Source organism: Camelus ferus, chromosome 6 (assembly GCF_009834535.1).
Source record: "Camelus ferus isolate YT-003-E chromosome 6, BCGSAC_Cfer_1.0, whole genome shotgun sequence".
Lineage (NCBI taxonomy): Eukaryota > Metazoa > Chordata > Mammalia > Artiodactyla > Camelidae > Camelus > Camelus ferus.
The window spans coordinates 67875332-67887762 of record NC_045701.1 but is presented as its reverse complement, the minus strand read 5'-3'; the positions used below and the strand labels follow the sequence as shown (position 1 = coordinate 67887762).

The following is a 12431-nucleotide window of genomic DNA, read 5'->3' as shown; positions in this document are numbered from 1 at the left end:
GCCCACCCGCCCCCAAAGGCGTGTGTAGCAAGAAAACAGAAAACGCCCACAACTTACTCCACTAACACTAGAGACCAAGGGCTCTCGAGGTTTAAGGGCAGCTTGCATGCACTGGGCAACCCGCTTTGAGAATGTGTGTTTACCTTCTTTAGATCTTCTCGAAGCATCTTCAGCATCCCTTCCAGCTGGTCCACTTTAGAAGCCAGAGTGGGAGAGGAATCTTTACTGCTGGGAACAAGAAATAAGAGACCAGGTTGTCAGGAGCCTCCATGGCTGGGTTTGCCTGGCCTTTTGTTTCAGAGCCAGCTATATTTACAGAACTGTTTGCAATGTCAAATGACTCAGCATGGTGCCCCAACGCACGTTTTTTAAAAATGGCAATCTTAACGAAAGGTAATATAAGTGTGAATTACAGCCAATCAAAGATTGCTTTGATTTTGTCAAAGATGCTGCGTCTCTGTGACCAAAGAATGTTGGACACCAAGTGAACAAGGGCTCTTCGGCGGCACGAGAGGGACTTTCTGGCAGACGCAACTGTCAAACAGTGAAAGGAGTCGCTTTAAGGAGAGCTACTCCTCTGTGTGAGCGTGTCAGGTTGGGGAAGGGTTGGGGCGATCCAGGTAAGTCAAGCCTGTGACTACTCATCCAGTGGCAGCTGATTTATCATGCCCAAGTCTTTTAACTTAGGCTAGTTTAAATATCTAAGTATTTTAAAGATAAGACTACATCTTTCAGAAGCTTGTCAGTCCAACCTTAATGTCTTAAATGCTTTGCTATTATGATGAGCAAACACTAAGGCCCACAATTTTCTTATCTGCTCATTTTCTCCCATTTCATTTAAGTGCTAAAAAGGCTAGGCTAGGGAGCACTGAATGGAAGGGGATGTAATGGATGAGAAGGCCATGCCGCCGGCCGGACAGGTGACTCAGCTGGGCCGGGGCTGAAGACCCTGTCAACTCCTTTCCTCTGCGCTCCTCCACTTGAATTCAAGCCTCGGAAAATTTCCCAGTGAGTTCCCAGAGTCAAACAACCAAAAATCTCAAGGCTCCCATTGGGATTATATGCAGCTTCCTCTTTCCGGAGGTCAAAGGGGAAGAGGCAGTGACTTGAATACCTTTTATTTCATGATGCCAAAAATTCCTTTACTTTAAAAATCAGAAGTTCAAGCTAGAATTCCTGACCTACAGGAAGCTGTGTGGCTGTCTTCTAATTCCAGATCCACAGCCAGCCCACAGGGGCATGGAGTGTGACACACAGGCTGTAAGTAGAAGGGAATGATCATGACCTCGAAAGTCTAAGACAGGACAACCAATTAAACGCTGACAGTGAGTAGATTTTAAAAGGGAAGTGGTCAGCCACAATCCATGACCTCACTAGCGGGTCAGATCCGCATGGGTTGAAGGCTAAACGGGTGACAGAATCAGGCTGGTGCTGAACAGAAATACTGAAGTGGGGTGGAGGGGGGAGGGGTAGGGCAGGGCTGTCCTTCACAAGCCACTGAGTCCACTGTCCCAGCTCCTGGCGCAGCTGATGCAGCCACTGTCAATAACTCTCAGTAGGCCAGCTTGGCTTCTGAAGACTTGCAAAATGGACTGCGTGTCTGTGTGTGCACTGATAACCTTTACAAACAGGTTTAACTCCATCTGTATTGGCTCACCCACACTGAACAAAGAAAAGACCCCATCCTCATCTTATGATTCTACAAAGATTTTACAAAGATTTAAGGACTGTTTCATAATCCCTTCTCAGGAGAACAGTCCCTGCTCACTCAGGCTTCTCTTCATCCTAAAAAGCTACATTTGGGGCTCTCCCCACCGACGCTAACATTTTTTTTTTTTTAAAGTTCTCGACAGCCAAACTGACCACCACTATCCTTCCTCAGCAGTCCTAGTGGCAGGATGAAGGCCGCATCAGTCCGTTACACTTGTAACAAACAACCCATGACTCTTTCGCTTTCTCCGTGAAGAGGGTTTCCTTGCAGACTTAAGACGTCTTCCTCAGGTTATCTGTGCACTCTATTCTAGCCTCACTCTTCCTGTTTAGTGGCTGTTTCTGACCAAGTTTTATAGCTACCTGGATTCTTAATCATTCTCGAAAGGTTTTTAAAGAAGAGATTTCAAATGGATGACATGATTCTGCATCAAGGAGTGCTTACTACGTGTCCACAGCTGACTGCTGGGATGCGTTAATATATAATAGTATCACCCATTTACCTAACAACTTCACCATCTGAAACTGAGGGGGAAATGGGACAGTCAGCCTCTCCATAGTTAAGGTCATCGTTCATACTTCTATGTAAAATAAGTAAAACAACAGCTGAAGGAAATCTTAATGCTCCTCCTGGGGACCCAGTTCTAATGTAGGTCTGAAGCAGAACAGAGGGAGACGCAGGCACATTTATAAGCACGACTGACAGCTGGGGAAGAGACTTAAGCTCAGACTCCTACATGTTTAGTCCTTGAGTCTGGTTCTTATTTACTGCAAATGATTTCTCTTAGCTTACCTAATAGACCCTCAAGACATAAAACGTACTATGGCATTAAATAGTCATGAATTGTCATAATTATGACTTTAAGTCATCAAGAACAATTTAACAGTGTTTACAGTAACTAACTACAAGGTGAGTGTCTGGCACCCTAGGGCTGAGCTTCATTCAGGGAACCCATGTGGCCCCATCGCCGGCTGTCACCCGTGGATATGACGCGAGGTGAAGAGTGGTGACTGACCTGCTGTAAGACTTCATCTGGGCCAGAGCCTGGTCCTCAAGCTGGTCACTGTTGGATGCAGCACTCAGAGGGCGATGGTTTTCATCACTAGCAGCAAAGAACGAGGCTCTCTGGACTGGAAAAGGGAGAAGAAACCATTCAGAATTCTGGAGACACATCCTGGGCCCTCTCTATCAGAAGCCAAGCAACGCCCCAGTGGACAGTCAACTCTAATCGACAGGGAGGAACACATCGGAAACCTTATCTCCCAACCCTCCCAGGACAAAATGTTTACTGTTTTACCTGGAAGAGGATAGTAGCCTTGTAATTTCTTTTTAAAAATAATTGTTTTGAATCAATTTCTATTCCTGCTTTTCCCTTACTCATCAAAGTAGCATTCTATTCAATGCTTCCCTGGGAACAAAACTTGTGCCAAACTTCCAGACCAAGGCTTTCCACTCAGTGACGCCACACAATGTGTTAAAGACCTAGTATTAAGCTGCTTGAGGCTTTGTGAAGGGTGTCCTCCACGAGACGCCTGGCCGCCTCGATGGGCTTTAACCTAGAGCCATACCTGCTCTGTTTCAAAATACACCAACTTCAAGCTGGAGCTAAGGAACAAAATCAAAAAAATTTCCCATTAAGAAAACAAAACTGATTTTATATTAAGGAGAGTGACCAACACGTTGAAATTTACAATCAAGTGAGTGCTGGGGACTTGTCATCAGCTAAAATGGGGCTTTACTGTTCACTGCTCTGTGGTTGCCTGACTTTTGAATTCCATGGCCTAGTCAATTTCCTCTGAAAATTGGAGCTTGACTGAATAGCAACTTTCATTTTTCCAAGCAAGGGCAATAGAACAAAACCTCAAAAACCAATCATTTACTAGCATCATCATTTTACAAAGAACATTTTAGCACCAAAAAAATTTTGGAATGACAATTGTAGAGTCAGTATATTAAAAAAAAAAAAAGATACGTGACAACCTCGTGTCAACACAGAAAGCATTACTTCTAGTTTTTTGTATTTCAGCAGAGCATGTCCGCACTAGTCTAAGGGCCTGCATTTGAAGACCACTGGCTTAACACAAGCACAGAGCCAGTGGGCTGACCAGGAGCACTGCAGACAGAAAGCACGCAACCACACCTGGGAGAGATGAGTGAGAGGGGCGGAGGGAGGACCTGACGTTTGTGGGGACTGGGGCTGGGCCCAGCAGGACAAGCATCCTAACACATCCAGCTGTGCATTTGGCAATGATGAAAACACATGATGAAAAACTCTCTCTGGACCTGTGTTTTCATTCAAGTGATAGCTAGGATTCCTCTGCGCTCTGCCCATCCCACGTGCAGGGAGGGGAGGCATCCGAATTATGAACTCCTATGTGAGGAAACACCAGGTTCCACCTGATTAAATCCAACAGCATGGGTCCTACCACGTGCTCGAGAACTGTCAGCTCACCTGGTTTCTGGCTGTGCTGGTGAAATGCATGTGCTGTCAGTGTGTCCAGAGCTGTCAGTATGTCCAGAGCAGCTCACACTGCCCATGACCTCAGCGTGGCCCAGCCTGGATGGTCAGCGGACTCACCCTCATAGGCCTTGGCAGCATCCACTAGGTTGGACCAGTCCAAATCCGCAGCAGCGTCAGGGCAGCGGCATCAGGCCGGGGTCGGGCATGGGCGGCCTCCGGGTCTCCTGGACATCAGTGAGCGAGCTGTCTGAGGCCGAGAACTCTCCTGCAGGAAGGGACAAGGAATAAGAGACTTCTCATGCCTGCAGCAGAACCACTCAAAATTTTACACATTTCCTGTTTGCCACGATAGATCTGTAAGTTATTCGTTACCTGGAATCAGTTTCTAGTCTAACAGGCCATTAGTGGCCATTCTAAAGCTGAGTGGAACTAGGAACTGGCTTCCTTCCAGTCTTCTTTTTTTTTTTTTTAATAACCCCCACTGTCCCATTTCTAGTGATGGGAGTCACGGAAAAGTTATGAAGGGGATGACTTCACAGAGAGCTGGGTTTTGCAGCCAAACCTGGGAGGCTCGTGGATGCCTGTGGGAGGGGATACTAAAGCTTATTTTTACCCGCATTGGACCCCCAGCACCCCTGGGACTGGGGAGGGACAGACCCATCCGTGGCCCACATCTGTCCCGTATCCCAGGGATGGCCCACTGGTTTCTCCAGTTGGGTGTATCCAGGGTGGTGTGAGAACCAAATCCGAGCACGTGAGAGTGAGGGCTGGGTCACCCAGTGGAGTAACACAGGTTAACTGGTGTCAGCATCCTTCTCCTTCCAAAGGACACAGTAAGCAACTCTTGGCATCAGTTTTGGTTTACAGCAGCCCAACATCCCAAGCCCCTTCTAAGGTGACAATTAAAAAAAAAATACAAGTATTAAACTATAGTAACAACTCCTCTTTGCCTAGGCTGGGCCTGCCTGGGAGGAGCAGGTGCAACGAGCCACTCTGTGCAGCGGAGGTGTGCTGTTACGGCTCAGGCTGATACCGGCAGAGAAGGCGGGAAAGGGAGCTCATGAAATGAAGATGCTCTCAATGCAGCAGAAGCTGGGGTGGAAATGAGGGCAGAACGTGCGCCTCCTTGGGATGCGCCACCCGCAGAATCCACGCAAACAGCCAAGAGCGAAGCTCTCAGTTAAAAATCTATAAGCAACTCCAGAAATACCTGTTTGTAAGGAGTTGCCAATGATGATAGCCTGTAAACCAGAGTATATTTAGTGCTTGTTTTCCTTTCAAATTACATAAAGAACCACTCTGAAGCACGGCTGCTAGTTACTGATGTGCTTAAAATTAGCACAATTTTGAGTAAATGGAAACCAACAGACACTGCCTGATAGTAAAGGCTCAGTTCTATTTAAGCTTGCTCCCACCAAGGATGAATAGCAGGAACAGACAATTCTGTGTGTCACTCACAACCCTTCAGCTCTTTTATCCCTGGGGCTCAAATTTCTATTTGGGAAAGAAAGAAGTCGCCCATTCCTGAGACACCTATGGGGTGGTCAAGCCCACAAGACCAAGGTAGAGGGATCAGCCCAGCAAGGATCGGCCAGTTCGGGGTGTGTGGGCACTGCGGCTGCTGCCCGACTCTCAGGAAAGCAAGAAGAGGTGATGGGAGGCTGCTCCGAGAGGGGGCACCCGTTCCTTCCCTTCCTCAGCGCCAGGCCTTCCAGCCCAGGCTCCCTCGGCTGGACAGAGACCGCGGGCGGGAGGCAGATTTCAAGGCCGTTCTCTTAGCATGTGAGCTTCGAGGAGGCAGGGTCTACTGTAACGCAGCACATGCAGACAGGCCTTCACGGAAGGTTTGCTATTATCGCTACAAAGGTTAAAAAAGGGACATGAAAGAAGCATTGGAGGTAGGCAGGAAGTTGTAGGAGGGATGGACTTGAGGGGAGAGTGGTCCCAAGGCAGGGAGAGAAGGGGAGGAGGGGTGGTTACCATTTAGGTCACTCTTAGGAGGCGGTGTCTAGAGTCTGGGTGGTAAAAAGCAGTCATTTCATGTGTCAACTTTGGTTCCTGGAGGGTGACCTCTCAGAGCAAAGAGAAGCCAGATTTGAGCTGCAGTTGGATGTGAAGAGGGAGGAGGTGGGGGTGATCCTTGAGTGATGTCTGCCAAGGGTGACAAGGGAGGGGCTGTGTCGGGGAGCAGGATGGAGTTGAGGGAGGAACACTCATGAGAGGGAGTTGAGAGCTCAGGAATGATGTGGGGAGAAAGCAGACTATGCAAGCAGGAGAGCTAAAGACAATACTGCCCCAAAGAAGCAGCAGAAGGAAGGAAATGGGGTATCAATGGACACTGAGGGAGGGAAAGCTCTAGCAGAATTCACCGAAAGGATAAAGCACAAGAGGGAGGTGGCGCTTGCAGCCGTACTTATGAAAAACAAGTGGGAACACAGGTTTCATGATAAGTATCTGCTGTGCTGGGCTACAGTGGGGAGGGCAGGTGCAGAACCCTGGAATGGAGTTGGACAGAGAGACAAGGAAGAAAAAAACAAAATCCACAGGCCCCCACTATGGCCCTTAATAACACTGGGATCTAGTAAGGTCATTGAGGAAATCAGGCATTTATGAATCAAAGGGAAAAAACATGGAGATGCTCATCAATAAGCCTTTTTCTAAAATAATACCCACTTACTCAGTGCATGAATGAATGAATGAATGCATGAGTCAACAGATGGGTGGCCGACACCACAGGTAATATTCTCACAGCTGGGGAAAGGCAGAACAAATGGCGTGGCTCGGGAGAGCCAGTAGATACAATTAAACTAATAATATGCAATAATAAAATAATAAATAATGAAACTAATCTAGTGTTAGCCAAATTTGCCCAATCCTAACAGTAGCTGGTAAAAATACTAATTCCCACACCACACTTTTATATTCAAATTCAGCAGGTCTTAGGTGAAGCCTGGAAATCTGCATTTTTGGGGGGTAGGAAATGGGGGGAGAGGTAATTAGATTGATTGATTTATTTTTAAATGGAGGTACTGGGGATTGAACCCAGGATCTCATGCATGCTAAGCATGTGCTCTACCACTGACCTATACCCTCCCCCACCTGAAAATCTGTATTTTCAACAAGTAGCCCAAAGGAGAGCTTTTACACACATCAGGTGCCTGAGTTTTGTGGCTGCTCCATAGGGGCTGCCCCTCAGTCACCTGGCTCTGAAGGCCAAGGGGGGCTTATGTTCCTGGGTCCCACAGAACTCTTAACAACTGGAGACACAGTTCCTGGCAGGCTACTATCCCTGGGGAGCTGCTAGACAGCAGATAGAACCCCCCTACTGCAACCCCCATCTTTCTGGGGAAGAAGACCTATTTGCTTGTCCTAGAGTGCTTATCCTTGTGGTTCCACAGGACTGTACAGTTTTGCATACTTTAATAGCTGCTGCCTGAGGTTCTGGTTTCTAATCAGCCTGAATCTAGGTTCTGACTGAGATCCTCCCCTTGGAGACACTGACAGGTCTTGTCAAATCCTCAACTACAGGAGGCTAATGAACATAAAATAGGCTGCTTGGACAATCACAAAGGTTTGAGAGACAACCAGGAGGTTGGGCAGGGTAGAAAGATAAGGTTCATCTTCTACATGAGGTGACTCCTCAAGACTGGGAGAGATGTCTGTTTTATCTAATGCAAAGAAACCAACAGAGAGAGTCAAGGAGACAGAGAAACAAAGGAAAATGTCCCAAATGAGAAAACAAGAAAAACCTCAGGAACAATCCTCAGTGAAATGAAGGTAAATAACCTACCTGATGAAGAGGTCAAAATGATGGTCCTAAAGACACTCACCAAGCTCAGGAGAAGAATGGATGGACACAATGAGAACTTCAACAAAGACACAGAACATACAAGAAAGTACCAAACAGAAGTCACAAAGCTGAAGTATACAATAAGTGGACTGAAAAATACACTAAAGGGTTTAAACAGCAGACTAGATGGAGCAGAAGAAAGAATCAGTAAAGTCAAACACAGGGAACTTTCCCAGTCAGAGCAGCAAGAAGAAAAAAGATTGAGAAACAGTGAAGATAGCTCCACGGACTTATGGGGCAACATCAAGTGGACCAACATTCACATTATAGGGGCCCCAGAAGGAGAGAGAAGAGGGCAGAAAACTTGTTTGAATGACTGAAAACTTCCCTAACCTGCAAAAAGAAACAGATATCCAGATCCAGGGAGTCCAGAGTGCTCCAAAACAATGAATCCAAAGAGATCCACACCAGAACATATGACAAGTAAAAATGTGAAAAGTTAGAGAGGAGGAGAGAATCTTAAAAGCAGCAAGAGAAAAACAACTTGTTATGTGGAAGGGAACTCACCCCCACTAGACTACCAGCACATTTTTCAGTAGAAACTTTCAGAAGGGAATGGCATGAGATATTCAAAGTGGTAAAGGGGGGAAAAAAAAACTGCCAACAAAAAACACTCTACCTGGCAAAGCTGTCATTCAGAATTGAATTCCAGACAAGCAAAAAAGCTAAAAGAGTTCACACTAGTCCCCAGCCTTACAAGAAATGTTAAAGGGTCTTTTTTTAAGCAGAGAGAAAGAATGTTAATTAGTAACAAGAAAACATATGAAAGTATAAATCTCACTGGAAAAAGTAAGTATATAGTAAAGGTGGTGGGTTAACCACTCATAAAACAAGTATGAAGGTTAGAAGACAGAAGTAGTAAAAATAACCCTAACTACAACAGTTAGTTAAGGGATACACAAGATAAAAAGATGTAAAATGTGACATAAAAACATAAAATGGGGGGAGAGCAAAAATTAGAGCTTTAGAATATGTTCAAACTTAAGTTGTTATCAACTTAAAATACACTGTTATAAATTGTCTTAAGTAAGCCTCATGCTAACCACAAAGCAAAATTCTATGGTAGATACACAAAAGATAAAGAAGTCAAAGCACACCCCTAAAGAAAGTCATCAAACCACACAGGAAGACAGTAAAGAAGAAAGGAACATAGGAACTACGAAACAGCCAGAAAACAATAAAATGGTAATAAAAGTACATAACCATCAACAATTGCCTGAAATATAAAAGAAAAATTCTTCAATTAAAAGACATAGAGTGGCTAAACAGATAAAATATCCAGATCTATCTAATTGTTGCCTTTAAGAGACTCACTTCACATGTAAGAACACATACAGGCTGAAAGGGATGGAAAAAGATACTCTGTGCAAATGGAAACCAAAAGAAAGTTGGGGTAGCTATACTTAGATGAAACAGACTTTAAGACAAAGAAGATCATGACATAATGATAAAGGAATCATTCAACAAGAGGATATAACATTTGTAAATGTTTATGCACACAACATAGGAGCAGCTAATTATATAAAGCAAACATTAAAAGACCTAAAAGAATAGACAGAAATACAATAATAGTAGGGGACTTTAATACACCACTTTCAACAAATGATAGATCATCCAGACAGAAACTTAGTAAGGAAACAATGACCTTAAATGACATGTTATACCAGATGAACTTAACAAACATATATAAAACAGTCCATTACAAAGCAGCAGAATACTTGTTCTTCTCAAGTGCACATGCAATATTCTCCAGGACAGACTGTATCTTAGGCTACAACTCTTAGTAAATTTAAGAAGAGTGAAATCACATCAAGCATCTTTTCTGACCACAATGGTATGTACTAGAAATTAATTACAGGGGAAAACTGGAAAATTCACAAATAGGTAGAGATTAAACAATATGCTACTGAACAACCAATGGGTCTAAGAAGAAATCAAAAGAGAAATTTAAAAAAAAATACTTTGAGACAAATGAAAATGGAAATATAACACACCAAATTATGGGATGCAGCAAAAGCAGTTCTAAGAGGGAAGTTCATAGCAATGAATGTCTATATCAAGAAACAAGAAAGATCTCAAACAACCAAATTTTACATCTCAAGGAACTAGGAAAAGAAGAATAAAGCCCACAGTGAGTAGAAGGAAGAAAATAACAAAGATCAGAGTAAAATAAATGAAATCAAGACTAAAAAGATAATTTAAAAAAGACTGATGAAATTAAGAGCTGGTTCTTTGAAAAGATAAACAAAATTGACAAACATTAGCTATACTCAGAAAGAAAAAATAGACAGAGGACTCAAAATCAGAAATGAAAGAGGAGGTGTTACATATGATACCCCAGAAATACAAAGGATCATCAGAGATTGCCAACAAACTGGACAACCTAGAGGAAATGAAACACACAACCTACCAAGACTGAATCATGAAGAAATAGGAAATCTGAACAAACCAATTACTAATAAGGGCATTGAATCAGTAACCACAAACCTCCCAACAAACAAAAGTCAGGAACCCAGACAGATTTACTGATGAATTCCAAAAAACATTCCAAGAAGAATTAATACCATTCCTTCTCAAACTCTTCCAAAAAATAGAAGAGGATGGAACACTTCCAAACTCATTTAATAAGGCCAGCATTATCTTGATATGGAAACCAGACAAGGACACCACAAGAAAAAATTATAGGACAATATCCCCAATCAACATAGATGCAAAACTCCTCAGCAAAATATTAGAAAACCAAATTCAACAATACATTAAGAGGATCATACACCATGTTCAAGTGGGTTTTATTCCAGGGATGCAAGGATAGTTCGGTAATGTTGTTACTCACCACATTAACAAAATGAAAGCTAAAAACCATATTATCATCTCAATAGATGCAGAAAAGCATTTTACATTTTCAACATCCATTTATCATTAAAAACTCTCAACAAACTGAGTATAGAGGGAACATACCTCAGCATAATAAAGGACATATGTGGCAAGCCCATAGCTAACATCATACTCAACTTTAGAAAACTGAAAGCTTTTCCTTTAAGATCAGGAGCAAGACAAGGATGCCTACTCTTACCACTTTTATTCAACATAGTATTGGAAGTCCTACCCCAAACACTTAGGCAAGAAAAAGACATAAGAGGCATCTAGGAAAGATGGAGTAAAACTGTCACTATTTGCAGATAACATTATTTATAGAAAACCCTAAAGACTCCACCAAAAAATTATTAGAACTAGTCAAAGAACTCAGGAAAGTTGTAGGACACAAAATCAATATACAAAAACCTGCTGCATTTCTATGTGCCAATAACTATCAAAAGCAGATATTAAGAAAGAAATCTCATATATAGTTGCATCAAAAATAATAAAATGCCTAAGAATAAATTTAATCGAGGTGGTAAAAGACCTGTACACTAAACAGTATAAGACACTAATGACAGAAACTGAAGAAGATACAAATGAAGATATTCAATGCTCATGGGTTAGAAGAATATTGTTAAAATGTCCATACTGTCCAAAGCAATCTACATATCCACATCAATCCCTGTCAAAATCTCAATGGCATTTTTCATAGAAATACAGCAATCCTCAAATTTGTATGGAACCACAAGAGGCCCTGAATAGCCAAACCAGTCTTGAAAAAGAACCTAAAAGCTGGAGGCATCACGCTTCCTGATTTCAAATTTTATTACAGGGCCACAATAAAATAGTTTGTACTGGCATCAAAACAGACAAATAAATCAACGGAACAGAATAGAAAGCCCAGAAATCCACATACGCAGTCAATTAATTTATGGACAAAGGAGGCATGAATATACAATGAGGAAAAGACAGTCTCTTCAATAAATGGCACTGGGAAAACTGGAAAACCACATGCAAAAGAATGAATCTGGACCACTATTTTATAGCTTACACAAAAGCTAACTCATAATGAATTAAAGACTTGAATGTAAGACCTGAAACCATAAAACTCCTAGAAGAAAACAAAGGTGGCAAGTTCTTTGACAGAAGTCTTGGCGATAATTTTTTTTTTTTTGGATTTAACACCAAAAGCAAAGGCAACAAAACGAGAAATAAACAAGTATGACTACATCAAACTATAAGGCTGCTTTCTGCACGGCAAGGGGAACCATTAAAAAAAAGAAAAGGCCACCTACCAAGTGGGAGAAAATGTTTGCAAATTATATATCTGATGGGGGTTAGTATTCAAAATACATACAAATAACTCATACAGCTCGACAGCAAAAAAGCAAACAATCTGAATGAAAAACAGGTAGAAGATTTGAATAGACATTTTCCCAAAGACATACAGAGAGCCAACAGGTATATGAAAAGACGCTCAACATCACTAATCAGCCAGGAAATGCAAATCAAAACCCTACTGAGATGTCACCTCATGCCTGTTCAATGGC

At 42.8% G+C, this 12431-nt stretch overlaps 1 protein-coding gene across 1 annotated transcript in view; it reads right to left on the bottom strand.

Annotated features, from left to right (window-relative positions):
* The window catches only part of SIPA1L1 (signal induced proliferation associated 1 like 1), a 340124-nt gene that overhangs the window by 2550 nt on the left and 325143 nt on the right, over nt 1–12431 (bottom strand). The window contains 4 exon segments of the mRNA XM_032482300.1: nt 144–228; nt 2727–2841; nt 4290–4350; nt 4352–4437. Of these exon segments, the coding sequence (XP_032338191.1) occupies nt 144–228; nt 2727–2841; nt 4290–4350; nt 4352–4437 (347 nt within the window).